At 36.6% G+C, this 20118-nt stretch overlaps 1 protein-coding gene across 1 annotated transcript; it reads right to left on the bottom strand.

Moving 5' to 3' along the window:
• Positions 1–447: 447 nt before the first annotated feature.
• LOC122042480 (eukaryotic translation initiation factor 4B2-like) lies at positions 448–12669 on the bottom strand. The gene is made up of 3 exons (XM_042602626.1): positions 11390–12669; positions 2657–3091; positions 448–852 (listed from the first exon to the last, which is right to left on the bottom strand). The coding sequence occupies exons 1-3, from the start codon at positions 12571–12573 to the stop codon at positions 828–830; spliced, it is 1644 nt and encodes a 547-aa protein (XP_042458560.1). The 5' UTR covers positions 12574–12669; the 3' UTR covers positions 448–827.
• Between the last annotated feature and the right edge of the window lie 7449 nt (positions 12670–20118).

The following is a 20118-nucleotide window of genomic DNA, read 5'->3' as shown; positions in this document are numbered from 1 at the left end:
ATTTTGAAAGAAAATATTTAACGCCACATACTTAAAATACTCTTAGGCCATTTGAAATAAATATATACTTAAATATAAAAAAGTGAGAATATATTTTTTAATTACAGAAAGAGTTTGAATAATGCAGTTAAAAAGTATTAAAATTATTAGAATTTTTATAGATATAAATCAATGTGGCCAATCTCACTAGTTAGAGACCAATTAATATAACTCGTCACAATATATACCAAGTTAGTAGCCGATTATCTTTTGAAATCGGTTCGCATGTAAATTTAACATTTTGTGCAGCAATAGATTTGAAACAGTTTTATCAGAAATAGATGTTTTCCAACAAAAATTTGCATTACAGTCGATGATTGAAAGCCTATACTGCTCAAAGCCTAAACAAAAATGATCATAGTGATCATTCCAAACTATGCAAATTGAGTTCATCAAACAAGCTAACCATTTAACAAATGCAACTATTTTTTAAAATTCGTCCATCATCTTAACTACAAATGTATAAAACAAAACATAGTTACACGAAAGCATGCAAGACAAGTGTTTAACTTCTGTTCATAAGGACTGGCTGCAGTTTTATAGAAACAAAGTAAAATGATGATGAAGAGATTCGACAGTTGGTAAAAATAGGCCATGTTTTTGCCAAGACATGATTGAAAAATAAAAAGTTTCCACCGCACAAATGCAGCAATAAATTAGGCGATGAAAAAGTCCCCACCGCCATTCAAGTCTCATCTCCAACTGCAGACCAAAAATGAAACAAGATAGAAGAGTTAATAAATTGACACCGTTGCTGGTTTTTACTGTCTGAAGCCAATGTATCGACATCACCAACCCTCCCTAGCACTGGACCTGAAAAACATTAAAGAAGTAAAAACATAAAACAAGAACAATGTCGATCAGAAATACAAAATTTTTCCTCTGATACAATTTGAGGCAATCCGAGAAAGAATGAATAATATAACAGTAAAAAACCGATCAGGAATTATCACCGGACAGCTTAACAAAGAAATAAGTTGTAAAAGTAATTCATCTGATAAAGAAGTAAACAAGACTTGTTTAAATAATTTGAGAGGTCGGTCACCCTTCGCCACAGTTTGTAGGAGTGAAATTATACTCTTTGATATCAAAGCCAACTGTTTTTAGTAATTGTAGTTTGCATCGACAAGTTTAAAATTAAAGATTGCCCAAAATAGCACTCCAGCACTAACTAGAGGTTTTCTAAGAACATTTAAGTTTCACAGCTAATCAAAGGATGAGTATTTGCAGCAGAAAACTACTTTATCAGTCTACCAGCCAAAGAACATGGGAGGAAACCTAGAAAGGGCAAGTTTGGTGCTTGGAATAAGTAATGCATAAAGAATTAATGCAGGCAAACGCAAATTGTGCTAATGAAATTGCAGCTATGTTGTTCGATTGGTTGCTTACAAACACCCTAACCTTGTTGCAATTGCAGTAATGATGACCAATGCGATAATATTTCTGTAAAGATGACTAAAATATTCCAATACTTCACTACAACAAGCTCTAGAAATTCAATTTTATACAAGAATAAACACAACTTATTAGCAAACTTTTTTTTGTTTGTCTATATCAATTTTACAAAGTTATAACACCATGTTGATTTTGTATCTTTAAACCTAGTTGAAGAAATATAATCTAATTCTTTATCTTTTTTTATATTGTATGATAAAAAAATATAAAATCATGCACTAATAGTACTTGACTCTAACCAAAAGGTCCAAAACTATTTGAAATATTTGATAATTTTCTATTTCTGACCATATATAAATAAATGGATTGGTATCAAATAATCTGTTATCCATGTCTATATATCTATGATGACATATCAACATTTTCATTTTTTTAAAAAATCGTTTAAATATCACTTGTAGGTGGCAATCACAAAATGCAATTACTAACAAGTCATCAAATAAAGCATTAGACAACGTAATAAAAAAATACAACAACAACCAAGTCTTATCCCACTAGGTGGGGTTAGCTAAACAACGTAATTATATATATATAACAAATTTGAATATCACTAGTTATATTATTTTCAATAAAAATAAAGGGAGGCATTAGATGCATATAATTAACCCTAAATAGTTGGGATAAACATGAATGATAATGAAATAACATTTGCAGTTTGTCCGGCTTAATTTTATATAAAATTGCAACTTAGATAACAATAAACCATACATTTGCAAAATAATTATTCTGATAACTGCAATTTTTTACTGCTAAAGCTACTTCCAAATTTTGAGGAAATCAAACAAGTCCTAATCCAATTTGATTTAGTATTGACAAACACTAATTAAGACTAAATCATCAAAATTGGCCAACTCAAAAAATGAACTCTGTATTCATGTTTTATGCTTGTAATCTCAAAGTAAATCAACAACTCAAAACTTAAAAGTTAACCAAAGAAAGGAACCACTAACTTAAATTAAATTTATTGGATGGTAAACCCTAAAAGACTAGGTATACTTTAAAACCTAAATCAACAACAGAAAAGGAAGATAATTTCATGAAGATAACAAAATGTGGTAAAACAAGAATCATAAATGGCCACCAAGGCATGATTTCCCAAAGAGATAATGAATAATACCATCGAAAAGAGCAAGAAAAACAATCAAAGGGGTATATGATGCACCTGTTCCCATTCCTGTTGTCAAAGAAGCCTCTATCTCTCCGGACGTGAAGCCCTCGCCTATCGTTCATTGGTTTTCTCCAAGCATCCTCTGTCCCACTTATTGACTGTGGTGCATCAACAAACTCAACACTCTTAGAACTTTCAGACATGCCAGACCGAGATGGTGGTCTTGCAGATGATGTATCACTCCTTCCAGCTGCAGATCCTGGTCTAGAATTTGCTGTGACCTTTTGGCCAAACCGAACCTTGTCATTCAACTGACATGCTATAAGTTCGAGATCTCTTTCCTTGTTGGCTATCTCTTCGTGGAGCCTAGAAAGTTCTTCAGAAGATAGTTTTACAACCTTACTATTAATGTCTGACTCAGCTTCTATAGTCAATGCCTTCAGCTTATCAATTTCTTCTTTCAGCACCTTTTCTTCATCAGTCTCAGGTCTGAGAATCAGTTCACAAAAAAAGCTTATCAAAAAGAAACATAAATGCAAGAGCAACACCCGATACCCACACTCAAGCCAGACCTGAAAGGCTACAACACAGCATCCAACCAAACGTAAGCTTGAAGCACGGTATTATCTGAGGCATACGTGCTAGTCTATGGCTTGTCCAGACAAAGCAAGGCATGTATATCTTTAAAAGTTATTAATTCTAATTGTATTTCTTTCTATTCATGTAACAGAAATGTTCTTAAAATAAAAGCAGAATGAAAACACAGATTCACGAGTAAGTTGATAAGTATAATCATTCTATGATTCTATCTCTTGACGACCCTCTAAAACAAAAGGACAAAGAAAGAATGAATTATGCAAGAGTTATTTTAGTGGGGAAAAAGGGAGAAAAAACAGAAGTACAAGGGAAGTGAGGTAGAAAGAAGTACAGGATATTCAAATCTCAAAGATGTTGGTGAGAACAAAAGGAAACAAAATTAAGGAAGAGGCAACAGTGAGACAGTAACACTAGCAATATGCAACAGATTATAATTGAAAACCAGATTAGAGAGAAATTAAAATAGGATAAGGAATGGAGGAGACTCAAGGGGCAACCTGCAAGAATCTCTATGGTAAGGAAGATAAGAGAACAGTTAGACCTTGTTTACTTGGGGTGATTTTGTTGGTTTCCGAGAGAAGGGATCCACTTATAGTGAATCCAAGAAAAAATTCATTACTTGGAGTGAAATGGGCAGAGGACTTTTCCACAATAAAAAATAATCAAGGTTTTACCATATTTTCTTTCTCTTCCTTCCTTCCATGATACCGCTCCTTCCTTTCTCTCACATTCTTTTCTTTCCTTTCAACATTCATAAAAATGGTGTTAGTGACATTAAAAGCCAGTACCATCTATGCATATGGACCATACCCTCAAAACCATTGTTATTAACATTATTGTTAGGGACCAAATAGTAAATACTAGGGACCTAGTTGTAAATACTATTCAGTACAAGCTATAAGATGTATTTTTATATTAATCAATAAAAGACATAGACAGAGGGACTACTTAGGTAAAGACAACTCTTTAACATCTTTCCAATTAGTAGTATCATAGTTAATGCATGCACTACCTCACCTCATCACCTCAAGACTTAAGGATTTCCATTTCATGCCTAGTAAACAAACCACTGCACAAAACAATTTGCAAGCCCCGTGCAAGCAAGTTTGTCAAACCATCATTAAGCAAAACAGAGTTGACTGCAGGCCTTCCTGATTATTCAAATTCCATCATTTTTTCAATCATTATGAAGAACACCTGTTTTCATTCAATACACAATGAAGAATTATATCCATCAATTCTTCTTCTGCAAGAGTTGTAGTCTTCACTTATGTTTTGGTGACTTCATCAAGATATGTCTTCAATCCCAAATGTGACTTTCCACAACCACTTCACAATTTCCTCCCGCTACTAGTGCTCCTAGCTTTTTGTCTCCACAAATATTACTATGGGAAAGTTGAATACGGAGAGCTATGCTCCACGATCACTACAATCAAAATCTAGTTCATGAGCCAAGATCAACTGGAACACACCTCTCCACCCAAGTAGCCAAAATTCCTAAGCTTGCAAGACCTCATGGGAGTGGATTGACACTTAGTTGCTTGCCTCCTGGTAATCCATTAATCTATTAATCTCAATCTTATAAGCATAGTTGCTACTGATCTTGTTATTAGAGACCTAGACAAAGCTAACGATTAGTACACAGGTCATATCTCTCAAGCCTACTATGTAATCAATCAACAATCTCTTTCAGTTGTGGCAGTCTAACACAAAGATAACCACACATATCGGCTGATTCCAAGTCACTGTTGTTAATCTTAGAAATATCTTCTTAATCGCATCAAATATAAGGATATTGAGGTTATACAGGATCATTTCGAAAAACTCCTTGCCATTATATGTTGTCACACAGTTTGTCCAGTACTAGAGCCAGTGATGACTCACATTTGGCAGGCATCTTAATTTCCCCCTATCAAATATTTATATGAGGAATTGAGGATGTTGAGGACATCTACTATATCTATAACACCATTTGATCCCTCAAGTAGACAAAGTTGCTTCAATCACTCATCATGTAGAGAGTTGTCACAGCAGAGGTCGCTAGAGAAGCCATGGAGATCATACCAGTAGACACAATATCCTTTAGAAACTGCACATGGCTCAGTCAAAATAGTCACTCAAGGTGGTTCATTGTTACAATGCCCTTTAGATCAAGCTCCACTATCCTAGTTCAAATTGAGTACACTAGTCTTCTATAGTTTTAGATTGTGACATATATCTACACTCAAGATTGACTTATCTCTTGCAAGCACTTATATTGCATTTATGATGCATTCCACTGGTTTTCTACTTGATCCTTGATTTAAATGCCTCTAAATACGTGTCTTATAACATCCACTTATTTTCTATCTTTAATCGTTCACTTACTATTGCCATATTTACTTATGAGTATTGCAAAAGATATTGGTAAGTTTCTGTTGCTCCATATATACTATGTTCCTTTGTACTTAATGTACTTTCATTTCCTTCTGAATTTGTTAATAATTACTAAGCTCACTAAAATTTTAAATTGTCATATATATATATATTGGTAACATTGTTTCCATTTAAGATTCACAAGCAAGGAAAGTGATTAAAATCAAGTATGAACCTCCAAATTGGTAGACCATTTGCACCACCTTCATCTATTCATGGTTGAGCCCTCTAAGCTTCCTCTGTACATTTATAAATGTGTTGGTCAACAGAGTCTTCCTAATCTTGAGAAGATGGTCTCTAGTTTATTAAAAGTCTTAAATGAGAATCTTATTAGTTGGGAAAACATGTTGGTTGGATGTATGTTTACCAACAATGACAATAAAATGTGCTTCTGCACTAGGTTCTCAAATCAAGATTCATACCGTGAATCATTTTGATACATTATCAAACTGTGAATCATATTAGACAAGGAATTATAAGATTCAAATAAAAAATTATAAAATATGCTAAAATAATTTTATTTCATTTTTAATAGCTTTCATATCTAAAAGTATTTAAAATAATATAATATTTCCTTTAATTACATAATTCTATTATCAAGTCAGTTAAATATTGCATCCTCCATTAATGACAATGCATAACTTGTTATTTAACTCCATTAAGAATTGAAATGAAAAGAGAAAAAAATAACTTGTCAAATGCTTTTATGATAGAAATGAAGGACATCTTAGACATGACACCTTAAGTCACTATTGATTTCATCCTTATTATGATTTTATATATCAATGAGACGAGATTTTATTCTTCTCTATTGTTAGGTGTTGAGTTGAAATTGACAGTCTCAAACACTTTATCTCCACTTGATAATTTTTATCCTATTTTGCCTGTGTAAACTTTGACAAGTCACTCTTATGATCATTATAATTCTAGTGTACAAAATACAAAATTCATTCTTTATTTTTATAATAAATTTAGATTTAATGTGTCTAATATTGGGGCTTAATTTAATTTCTTAGTGGTTAGATTTAAATAACAACAACCAAACATTTATACTACTAAGTGTGATTAGCTATATGGATCCTCCTACACTATTGGGCTCAATCCCTGTTATATTCTCATCTATATTTAACAGCCTGTTTGGAATGATATGGAATTCAATTCCTTTTAGAATTGGAATTGAATTCCATGCTTTGGAATGATTTTTTAGCTAAAAATTGATATGGGATTCAATTCCAATTCCATCAAACAAGGCAAAAGGAAATCACACATCTTTATGTGTGATTTAGATAGGGAATTCAATTCTCCATATTATGTCCATTGTGCCCTCATTCTCTCTTCTTTGTAAAAAAAAGAAAAGAAAAAAGAGAGAAGGATAAAATGGTAAAACATAAGAATTCCATAACTTAAGTTGCAATTCATTTCAAACATGAGAATTGAATTCAATTCCTTATGGAATTCAATTCATAATGGAATTCAATTCAATTCCATGACTTAAGTTATTTCCAAACAGGGTGTAAATGAATTTTATCACGTTGCTAACTAAGTCATTTTTTATCTCCCTCTTTCTCGATTGATGTGTGTATTTGTCATGGTCTCATACGTCTAACTTGAGCATTTATTAGTCTCTACATGTTCATATCATCTTAAATGTGTCTCTAGAGTTTTCTCTCAATAGACAAAACCTTGACTTTCTTTTTGATGTTCTTATTTCTTATTTGTCTATCCTTGTATCTCGATGACTCTCATCTTCTCAATTCATACCCCAACATCAGCTCCATATAACATAACAAGTCTAATCATTGTTTTGTTAACCTTCCGTTTAAGATTTCAACGTACATTATGATCGCACAGAGCATTTGACACTCTTCATTTCAATTCATCCTTCTTGTATCTCAAGGAAAACAACTCTATTAACACCTCCATCATTTTGCAAAAACAATCCTAGACTTAAAGTTCTCAGTTACACATAACTTGTCATCTCCTATTTTAACAATTATCTTCTATATTCTAATATGACTAAACTTAGGTTCCATATATTTTATTTTTACTCTACTAAACCTAAAATATTTTACTTCTAGTGTTTTCCACCAAGATTTTAGCTTAATATTAGCTCCTTCACATATCTCTTCGACCAAAACAATGACATTAGTAAACAACATGCACCATAGTAATGTATCTTGAACGTCTTCAATGAGTACATTCATGACAAATGTAAAAAGATATGGACTCTAATCCTTGATATAACTCTATCTTTATAGAAAACATGTTAATTAACCTACATGGAGTATTCACTCTTGTCATTACATCCTCATACATATCCTCATATATACATAATTTCCCTCATTCTATTATAAGTTTTTTCTAGGTCAATGAATATAATGTGTAAGTCTTAGAGATTAGATTTGAATTTTAATTTATTTTGTTCGTATGTTTATAACCGTATAAAATGAGATTCATATCAAATCATAATAAATTGGATTAAATCATCACGATTCCTTTCACTTCTGATTTATATAAAAGAATCATATCGATTATATTTAAATCATATCATATCATATAATACGAAATGTGAATTGTATAATTCTAACATGTAATTCTACACAATGCTACCGAAACTCAAATAATTCTATTCTACCTTTATGATTACACATTCCATTGCTAAGGCCATTTTAGAGGCAATTTCACATGCAAGTGAAGTAAGCTATGGTCAACCAGATATAGACCTCATTTGCATTATATTTGCATGGCTCCTTCACTGATTGATGAGAATGTCATCCTCCATACTAACCTCATGAAAGAAGTGTCATTGGAGCAATATCCAAGGTATGTTACTCAAGAGGAGAGTAATCTAGTATGCAAATTGAAAGTATATATATAATCTAATGTGATCCCCTAGAGCATAGTTTAGGATCAAAAATATCTCTAATCACTTAGTATTTCATTTAACCTCTCCATCTAAAAAAGCATATTATTCTTATCATCTACAGAGGCAACACATTATACCTCACAGTTACAGAACCAAATATACCATTCACAATCTGTGTTACCAATCAATTTCCTAAGGCCCTGTGTCATGATCATTTAGAGGTAGTACTGAAAATTCTAAAGTGCCTCAAGAATAATCCAAGAGAAAATAGCACGCGTCTGGCTATGCCCAGGCATGCCATTTGCGCTGGGGTAGTGGCCCGAGTGCAGTGCATGAAGCATGCTTAAACGCACGCCTTTTGAGAGGTTAAGTCGTGTTTAAGGCATGATTTTCCTTACTTTATTGAAGTTTTAATATCTTATTTAAAAGTCTAACTCATACCTTTAAATACCCTTTAAATTAATTATGTTGCATTAATACAATACATTTTTCTTGCTTAACTCTTCCTCTCCCCTAGAAAATGAACATCAACCTCCCTTTGTCCATTGCAAACTTATTTCACTGATTTTCTCTTGCATGACTCTTCCTCTCACCTAAAAAAATCAAAATTAACCTCCCATCCCCTCCACTCCCTTCTCCAATGTGAACTCTTCTCTCACCTACAACATCAACATCGGTCTTCTAGATTTGACTGCACTTTCTTGCTTTTCTCCTTTTGTTTCATGTTTTTTTCCTCGGATTTAAGTTATAAGTTTTCTTATCAGTTTTATTTTGTTTCTCTCAATCAAATTGTAAATTAGTTCAGAATTTACATTCTAATGATGTTGTTTTTTCATTCCTCACAAATTCGAATTGCAAGTTAGTTTAGAATTTTCATTCCACTGATTTTGATTTTTCTTTAATTTGAAGTTTGATTTTGATTATGAAGATAAACTATTTCAATATTTGAATGCTAGTGAATTTTATATTTACATTATTGTTTAATAGTTTGTGAAATATTTGAATTTTGTTAGTGAAATATTTTGGTAGAAATTCCCTATATATATATATATATATATGAATTGTAAAAATTTATACCCAAAGTATCTACTTCAGTAAGGCATGTGCCTCATCTTGCACCTAGCGCTTCAGGCCCTAGAACACCTATGCACTTTTGGGCGCCACATGCCTCAAACAACTAAGTCTAAGACATCCAAGTGTTTCATTGTCGATGCGAAAGGTTATATGCAACTTTTCACATATACAGAATACTTCTTCAATAGGACATTCCCTTAATTAATGGGAAACAATATACTATTTTAATATTTTGAGGTCAAATTTAGTTTGAATTACTCAAAATCAATAACATCACCCTCTATGAAGTGGTTAGAATAGTTTTTTTATATATTTTCATAAAATAACATTATATCTCTTGAAGAAACCTCTCATGTTAATCTCAAGCACAATTGGAAAGGATTAGGGATGACAATTCATGTCATCTTAATCATGTCATAAAGGGATCGTGTCATTCAGTCAATAAAAACTATATGAGATAATATCAAAATAATTTATTTTTTAAAAAAAATAATGTAATGAGATATAAGATTAACTTAACTCTTTAAATAATTGACTTATAGAATATAAAAGTTATTAATTTTTAAAAATGAATTCTTTATAAAATAAATTTGTGTCAACTCATTTATACATTTGGGTCATATTGTATCACTTTCGAAGCTTGTCTCTTTAATTGTGTTTTAGGCTGAATCAAGTTTAATATTGTTCAGTTCTAAAAAGAATGAGACAATTTAGCATTAGAAGTGTCTAAGCCGGTCTTGAACCATATTTTGTAATAAAGCAATAAGATAACCCATCAATAATGCAAGAAGCCTTTGTCCAAGTACTATAACATCATATTCTTTGCATAGAATTCAATGAAGGAATAAAATAGCCAACGTCAAATACATAGGGCACCCATGGTTAAATGATTGTTTCTTAAAAAAGAATTTATACTAGTGCAGGCATAGCAAACATGCATTATGTGTTCATAGGAAAACCTAAATACCACTTACTTTATATATATATATATATTATAAATCTCCTCTCAATAAAGGGAGCTACTACCAGCTGCATGGATTAGAATACAAGCAGATACAGATTTAATGTAATTGTTAGATATTAGAGTCTCATCTAAAGCAAAGTAGCAGATTACAATGAAGCAAGATGGTTGGATCAAGTTGAAAAGTGATCCAACATTAACTATTTAATTATCTTCATTTGCATCCTTGTAGTTAGCCTTTAAATAATGAGTGTAAAGATAAGAAAAGATGACTGTGAAAGAATCCAATAATTGTTTATTTCCAAGTTGTGTTGATCGTTTTCTCCTCTTTTTCTTTAAGTTTCAAAGTTCCGAATAGAAATAAAGACAACGAGTGCAATTACTAAATTCAGAAGTTCAGAGTTTTGAGCTAAATGACAACCAAAAAAGTAAGGGAGTAGGAATTGTTTCGAAGCATTTGTCATCTAAAGCAAAAACGCGAAGCCTAACACAGTGCTCTGCTAGGACAATTTAATAAGCACAGTGACATACGTAACATATGTCGGAAAATTAAGTATAGTGAGTTTTTTTTTTTAAGTCAGGAACAGTGCGCAAGGCCATTCAAGTTATATTTGTATTGTCAAATCATAGGAATCCCACAAAAACAGAGGTGGAAAATACGAGCAATATAAACATAAAAAAACACATCTCGATGCTGCTACGCGATTAACTCCGGAAGCTATTTTCAATTAGATTGATGAAACCAAATGGCTAAAAAAAAAGTAATAAAGTCATGTCACACAAATAGTGGAAAAAAAAATAAACAAAAAAGAGTCAATAGTCACAAATTCTACTTAGAGTGAGGAACGAGTTAAACGAAAAAATGAGTCCAAACCTTTCCACACTGCGGTGTTCCAGATCCTTGTCGATTTTCCTCCAATCTATACCTTTCTCATCCAAGAGAATCTCTCGTGGCTTTGCATCCCCAAAAGGATTCGTCTTTGGTCTAGACTTCACTGTCACTTCTGCTGCAGCAGATACTGATTGTGATCGTGGACTTCCCGCCTTGTTTGATTGTGCACTAGAAGGTCTGCTTGAATGTGAACTAGTAGGCCTGCTGGTCTTCTTAATCTCAATATCAGAGTCCAACCTCTTCCAGTCCAGGCCTTTCTCTGCTAAAATCTCCTCTCTCGGACGCGCAGCCCCAAACGGACTTGGTCGTGTTCTTGGAGGCTCACTCGACGCAGCAACATCCCTCTTTGGCGGATCTAAAATAATCTTTTGTCTTCTCTGATCGTTCGGTATTGATCCTTCTCTATCCCTACCCCATCGATCAGAATCAGAAAAGGTACGAGAATCCCCATACCTAGATCCAGAGCTAGGGTAATTAGATGCTGGTGTCTTCTTTGCGGAAGCCCAGTTATCTACTTCATCAGCCCTAGATGAACTGCCACCGCCCACGAAGCTATACGAATCCCGCCTCCCGCCCTCGGTCAGTTGAGGAGCAAATGCTTTCTTTCCTGAACCCCAGTTGTCGACCTCGTCAGCCCTAGACGGCTGGTCAAAATCCGAAGCCCTATTAGGCCCCCTCCGCTGATCCTCATTGAACCCACCGTAGCCCCTCCTTCCACCTCCGTCGCCGCCCCACGAACCATCCGCCTCGTCAGACCTACGGTTGGGAAAACCCCCACGGACGCCACCTCCACCACCATACCCTCGGAACCCGCCGCCGAAGCGGCCCTGTTCTAGCTCCTCCTGGGATCGCTCCCTCGGGCCAGTAGGGAGTTGGCTCATCTCGGAAGGGGTGAGACCCTTCGGCTCGAAGGCGTCTCGACGCCCGCCCGTGCCAGCGCCTAAGCTGCCGGCGTTGAACTGCGCGAGGGGGATTGTGACGCCCTTTTTTTTCTTCTGCTTGGAGGAGGTAGCCGCCTCCTTAAGGCTGGGGAAGCTCTGTGCGGACTCGCCGGCGAGGAGTGAGTTGGGTGGAGGCATATCCGCGGCCATCCGCTCGCGCTCCTCGGCCTCTGCTTGCTCGGCGTCGAGCGCCCATGCGCCGACGCCGCCCCACGCCTTGGACATTGAGCTCGAAATAGGTTTTGATCGAGAAAGAGGAGAGGAATCAGAAACACGAAAAGGCACTAGGGTTCATCGTATTTGTGGACCATCGGAGGTACTATCGTAAGCCACACGGGACTCGGTTAAAGTGCGCCGGGCGAAGCTCGTTTAGTTTAGTTTTGTTTAGTTTCGTTGTTTAGCATCACCATAATAGTTTAAATAACATGGCAAAATAAATTAAGTAAAAATAAAACAAAATTATTATTGATTAATTTTTATCATCAAGACTAATTGCTCAAAATAATTTCACCTACTAGTTTTTTTTTTAAAAAAAAAACTCAATCACTTGTGTGAATGTAGTTCTTATGAATTCAATATGCTACACATATGCATCATTTCATTCCAATGCTCCTTTTCATCATTGCTGTAACATATTTGTATACCCATTGACTGAGGTATCAAGTTCGAGCCCTCATCTACGTATGTTTTTATCAATTAAAAGTCTCTAATTTGGAATCTGTTGACTGAAGTCACCGCTTCGGCGGTGGGACTCTCTTATCAACCAAGTGGTACTGAGGCTTCTCAAAAAATTCCTTTGAGGGTTTTTGGGATATAGGGTCGCGAAGCGGTGTCCCAGTCATTATAAAAAGTTTATCCTACCTTAGTTTTAACAACTGAACTAGGAGTACTTTGGTTATGACGGTGTTACCCATTGACTGAGGTGTCAGGTTCGAGCCCCCACTTGCGCAGACTCTTATCAATTAAAAGTCTCCAATTTGGGGCCTGTTGACTGAGGTCGCCGCTCCGGCGGTGGGACACTCTTATCAACCAAGTAGTACTGAGACTCTCCAAAAAATCTCTTCGGGGATTTCTGGGGTATGGGGTCGCGAAGCGGTGGACCCAGTCACTATAAAAAGTTTACACTACCTTAGTTTTGCCCCCGGGGCTATAGTGCAGCGGCAGAGCATCCAGGTTGTCACTCAGACACCTACGGCTCGAGCCCTAAGCGAATTTGTATGAATTTTTTCTTCGAATATGGCACACAACTAAAGGATGCTAGGCTCTTAGCTGCCCACTGCGAGCGCTTCCTGATTTACCCAGTTAGCTGGTGGGAAACTTTCGTGGGGCCGGGTCGGTCACCCAGGCTCGACGTTACCCAACCTGGTTAATCATTTTTTTTCTAACATATTTGTATACGTTTTCACGGGATGTTCAATTAGTTAGAGGGTGATCGACTTATTACAATGGGGTAAAGAAGTAATTTCCGATAGATACATACCTTCAAGAAAAAAAAACCCTCCCACCCCCTATATAACTTGGCGATCAGTTATAAACTGACCTCGTGATTTATTCCCCTTCACATAATCTAGGAACGGGTTCTAAGAGGTGTAATTACCTTTTGTTATAATCTAACACATTCGTATATATCGATCTATTTTCATCTTTCATTCTCGATTTACTTCATTAACCATTAACATCTTTAGTTAGCACTAGGAGTGTAAACAAATCAAATAAAATAGTATGAAAATATTAATATTCAAATTTGAGCTCTAAAGTATATATGGTATTCGAATTTAATTCGAAGTCTGAAAATATAAATAATTTTAGCTCTAGGTCAATTAAAAATGAAATTTGAGCTTGAATTCAATTCCAATTATTTAAACTTTGATTCTAGCAAAATCAAACTTTAGTTCAAAATGTCTTAAATTCAAATTCGATTCGAATTATTCAAATCAGCACTACATTGGTATTACATTTAAAAAACTAGAACCACAGTGATGCTAATTTTAAAACAATAAATAAAAAATATATAATAAAATTAAATAAAAGCTCACAAGTAGCTCGTAAACACTCGAACAAAATATTATAGAAAAAATATTATAGATTTGAATTTGACTCGAAAAATTGTCAAACATGTTCGAGTTCAACTTGAATTTAATAATTTCGAACACAAATCAAATATTATTCAAACTGGCTTGAAAAGTTCGTGAGCCAGCTTGATTCGTTTCCATCCATAGTTAGCAGCTTTAGGCATATGCCATTAAGGTCTATACCTAGGACCCTAATTTTTATTAGGACTCATTATTTTTAATATATTAAATATATTCTTATGAATATATTTTTTAAGAGAATGGAAAAAAAATAGAACATATATGATAAAAGATTTGCATGATAACATTCTCTAAAAATTGGGACCATTATGTATATTTTTTTAATAGAGTGGAAAAAATAAGGTCCACATGATAAAAGATTTACATGATCTCATTCTTTAATTCAAACTTCGGATTTCAAGATCTAATTATGGTTCAACAGATATAGTCATAAGGGTTTTTTTTTAACATTTTAAATTTATTTTTAATTATGCAAGTTATTTTATAAGATCTAATCTATTCCTCTTCAATATTTCTCAACATAGCATTCTCTCGTTATATTTCTCTTGTGTCGGTGACGCTTTCTCCTCCTCCTCTGATAAAAAAGAATATGAATTAGAAATTTTTTATTTTATCCATCAATGTAAAATAAAAATGTTAGTTTTATTTTCAAGTTTCCCCTCTTCTCCTTTTCTAACTCCCCCCTCTTTGTGATTCTCTCGCTCATTGAGATTGCATAAGAGAAACCACTCCTAACATTGTCATGCTGATATGGTTGGTGCTATTATACTCCTTGCTTGCTTAAGTTTAAATGTTAATGCATTCGTCCATATTGTGTCCAATCAAAATGAAGGATTTTATTATTTTTTAGCAAGAGCGAGTTAGATACCTCTACCATTTCGCATCTCTGATAAACATTAAGTTTAACTTTTATTTAGATGTATTGACAATCACAAATTTTTGTTGGATATATGTGAATAGAGAAGTGGTGGGAGAGGAAAGAACTCTCCATTGTGAATGGGACTTTAGTCCCACATTGAGAGTTTCAAGGCATATTAGTTAATTTATATTGATTCCATGCATTGATGATGTGAATAAATGCATGGGGAGAGGCTCTCTCTCAAGCATGGGTACACAGAGGGATGTAAATCCAAGGCCCAGATTGCACTGATTTATGCTAACTCGTTTGCGAGCATGACCTACACACGTCAAATGCCACATCGGTTGGGGCAAAATTTGCCCAAGTAGAACAACTAATATTTTACCACATGGATTCTTTTTACTGCTCAAGAAGGTAACAGAAGCATTAACCATTGTTTTCGTAATCTTCCGGATAGTAATGGTCGGACATTGATGGTCGTCGACTATCATTAATCCCTAGGTATTGAATGACCATTACTCGCCATTCAATGCTGGTAAGGGATGCCACCTCCGTTCTCTTCCTCCTCTGTCGTGCAACTCTTGCTCGACAGAGTGCCCATGATAGCAGTCGGGTACCACTCAGTTCACCGTAACCACTAGTGCTTGGTGGGAATCATTGTTAACCATTGTATCCTGAGAAACAGACGACCCAAGTAAACCTTAAAGCACAACCGGAGGTGGGGCGAATCTGTTACAAGGAAACTGTGACCATCGCAGTCCTTGGTCCATTCGCCCGCTCAACCTCTCTGCCCGGCCAACCACTCGCTCACTTGGTCGCCCGCTTGGCATCTCAGCTTCTCTGCCTGCCCGACCGCCCATTCGCTCATTCGCTCGCCCTAGTCCTCTGCTCGGCTACATGGCCGTCTGGTCGTTCACTCGTTCGGTCGCTCTACTGCTTTGCCCGACCTGCCACTTGTCTACTTCGCTCATCCGACCGCATGCTCGCCCAGACGCTTGGTTTTTTGTCTAGTCGGCTGAAAACTCCCTTGGTTGCTCGCTCGCTCAGCGGCGCACTCGCTCGACAACTCGGACTCACATTCGCTCGGCCTCTTAGACTACTCAGCTTCTCAGGTCGCTCGGCTAAACCACTCGGTCGACTACTCTACTTTACTTGATCGACCGCTTTGCCTAGTCAAACTCTCTGTTCAACCACTCTGCTCGCTCGACTGATCTACCACTCGGTCAGCTCTGTCTGATCTTCTACACAGCTCGATCGACTATACTGCCTACTAGGCCAGTCTACCCGCTCGGCCTCTGTCTGCTTGATCAGTCTACACTCAATACTTGGCAGAAATCAGTCCCTGTTAGCAGCCTGAGATTATCATCTCAGGTCATTTCAACAAATAAGTTGAATTTAATTTTGTGTATTTAAATTCGGCTAATTCCCCTAGAATCTCCGATGGATTGTTTGTCCAACAATCTTAAAACAGACTCGATTCTATTGAGATGACCATAGAACAAAGTGTTGAGGTGCAACAGACTCAACACATAAAGACCCTCTCTGCCCCGATTAGAATTATGTCAATCAAGCATGGGGAAAAGATAGAGAAGTTCAGTAGACTAAACTTCAAGAGGTGGCAGCAGAAGATGCTTTTCTACTCGACCATGCTCAATCTATCTCGATTCTTGACCGAGGACCCTCCCAAGCATGCTGAGGATGCTAATGCGCAGACCATTAGTGTAGTGGAGACATGAACTCATTCTGAGTTCCTTTGCCGAAACTACATTCTCAATTGCCTTGCCGACTCGTTGTACGCTGTATATAGCATGAAGAGTATGACTAAGGAGCTGTGGGAGCCCCTGAATAATAAGTACAAGATGAAGGATACAAGGGCCAAGAAGTTCATCGTGGGCCGATTCCTGGATTACAAGATGGTTGACTCCAAGACAGTGATTAGCCAAGTCTAGGAGCTTCAAGTGATCTTGCACGAGATCCATTTAGAAGGGATGATTATGAGTGAAACCTTCCAAGTGGCTACTATCATTGAGAAGCTGCCTCCCGGCTGGAAGGACTTCAAGAACTATCTGAAGCACAAGCGGAAGGAGATGAATGTGAAGGAACTCATTATTAGACTTCACATAGAAGAAGACAACAAGAGTTCAGAGAGAAAGCTGTTCTCTCAGGCTACTGTTAAATCCAACTTGGTTGAGCACGGTCAAAGCTCGAAACAGAAGAACCCCAAATCTTCCAAATTATGACCCAGATGAGGCATCAACAAGAAGAAGTTTGAAGAAGTTGTTGGGATCGATGTGCCCGCTAGAGGGGGGGTGAATAGCGTCTCACCCAAATCGATGGCTTCCTACGTATTCGTTAGTTGCACAGCAGAATAATACGAAACTAAATACGAATATGCAAGCTAAAGTCAAAGAAAGGAAATGCAAACCAATGCACGTCAATGTAACGTGGTTCGGAGATAACTTGCTCCTACTCTACGGCTGTCCGTAAGGTGGACGATCCCGATCCTTCGGTGGATTAACCCCCGACAAACTCCGGCTACTCAAGCAACTCCTTGTGGGTGGAGAAACCTCACCACAACACCAACCAAGAACACTTGGACATAAGAGAACCTTGAGCACGTTTGGTGACTACTAATTAGGCTTTAACCAAGTCTAATTTCGTCACCTTGGCAGGCCATACCAAGCTCCTTCTTATAGAGCTTGGAACAAATAAGCAACTTGATTTGCCCGTTACCAGTCGACTGGTCCATGCACCAGTCGACTGGTGCCAGCCCAACGACTCTCTCAATGGCTCTCTGCTACAGTGCATCAGTCGACTGGTCCATGCACCAGTCGACTGCTACAGTAACGTTACAGTACTGCTACAGTAACGCTACAGTAAAATCCTAAAACTAGGATTTTACTCCGAGTACAATCTCTCATGCACTCGTCTGTTGGGTTCGTCGGACCGCGAAAACCGCTTTTCCGCTTCGCGGAAACCCCGAGTCACCCAAAGCCATGGATCTCGTGCAAAGATTCGTAAACAAAATTTTTCGAAAAAACTTTTTTTCTTGTACGAGTTTGTAAAAACTTTAGATCTACACTAAAGTTAAGATCATTACCCTTGTAGCGAAGCCCTTCGCGTTCCCGCTTGTCCAAGATGTCGTCGGATCTCTAGTTGTCAAAGTAGACAACCTCTATATGTATCCACACGGACACAAGTAGAAGGAGATGACCAAAACACAAGGTGTGCTAGCACCAATGGAGTGTTCGGCCAAGGAATGGGAGAAGGAGAAGAGAGAGCACCCAAGGGAGAAGAAGAGTGAATGAATCAATGAGAGGAAATTCAAACAACCCCTTAGCCATCAAGTGGCCGGCCACTCTAGGAGGTGTAACCCCCACATTAATTCCAATTAATGTGGAGACCATTAAGAGTTGTAACCCCCATGAGGTGACACTCTAGGATGATGTGGATCAACACTATTGGTCCACATCTTGCCACCTCACTAAATGACATGGCAACAAGTGTAACCTCCTCATTTAATGTGGGCCGGCCACATTAAATGCTATGGAGGCTTGTAACCTCCATGAGGTGGCACACATTGATGATGTGGAGCAATCCTATTGGTCCACATCTTGCCAACTCACTAGTGATGTGGCAAAAAGTCAAGTCAAACATGACTTTTTCTCTTCCTCTCAAATCAAGTCAAACTTGATCAAATCTCTCTCATGGTTGATCTAATCCAACCATATGATTCAAGCCAACTTAATATAATAAATCTAATTCATTAAATTAAGTTAATTTAATGAGTCATAATCTAAATTAGACTCATTAAATACATGAATCAACTTGAGTCTAACTCAATTAGCCCAATTTGGATTACTCTTAATCCAATATGATTCATCAAATGAATCTAATCCTCTTGGTTCATCATATGAACCAAATCTCCATCTAATTGTCCTTAGTGTGTGACCCTATAGGTTCTTGTAACGTTGGCAATGCCATAAACCCATTTAGGAGCATAAGTAATGAGCGGTATCTAGCAACACATCATTACTACCCAAGTTACAAGAATGTCGAGATCTGACATCACCTTGTGACTACCAATTGTGACTCCTCACAAAATATGTGACATTGTCCTTCTATCCTAGACATCTAGATTGATCAATGTGAGGCATAGACCGTGTCATCCTCTAATCAATCTAAATCTTGAACTCCAAGTAGACTCACTCGATCAAATGAGCTCAACATCTAATGTTGACTCATTTGGGCATGGTCATGCACTTCGTGGTCTAACTCTATCAAGAATACCGATGTCGCTCCCGTCATATGGGAGGGATAGATCCCATCTACATCACTCACATCCCTCTACATAATTCGTTATATACCCAGTAATCGCCTTTATAGTCCACCCAGTTACGGGTGACGTTTGACGAAACCAAAGTACATAACTCCTTATGTAGGGATCCATGGTGACTTCAGGTCAAAGGACTAATAGTCATACTAATAGCCACATGAGAAAGTATATGACACTCATATAACGATCCATGATACTTTCTCATGGCGGGTCATTCAGTATACATTCTCTAATGCATACCCATGTGTCAGCTTGATATCTCTATATCCATGACTTGTGAGATCAAGTCATCGAGCTGACCTACATGCTAGTCTTATTATATTAACATTGTCCCTGAATGTTAATACTTGACTAGGAATGATTTAGAGTAGTGTTCCCTATATCATCTCACTATCGATTCAACCAATCGATTGATATAGGTAAGAACCTTTCTACTCTAGGACGTTACTATACTTATTTTATCTAGCACTAATACAAATAAG

This window comes from Zingiber officinale, chromosome 2A, assembly GCF_018446385.1.
Source record: "Zingiber officinale cultivar Zhangliang chromosome 2A, Zo_v1.1, whole genome shotgun sequence".
NCBI lineage: Eukaryota > Viridiplantae > Streptophyta > Magnoliopsida > Zingiberales > Zingiberaceae > Zingiber > Zingiber officinale.
Note: the sequence above shows the minus strand (reverse complement) of the source record. Positions and strands in the feature narration are given on the sequence as shown.

Bases quoted from the DNA above. Each gene is read 5' to 3' on its own strand.
- LOC122042480 (XM_042602626.1), bottom strand. From the start codon at position 12,573: ATGTCCAAGGCGTGGGGCGGCGTCGGCGCATGGGCGCTCGACGCCGAG. The intron at 3,092-11,389 runs GTTTGGACTCAT...ACTGATTCTCAG, and splicing joins GAACACCGCAGTGTGGAAAG to ACCTGAGACTGATGAAGAAA. The intron at 853-2,656 runs GTGCATCATATA...AATGTTTTTCAG, and splicing joins GACAACAGGAATGGGAACAG to GTCCAGTGCTAGGGAGGGTT.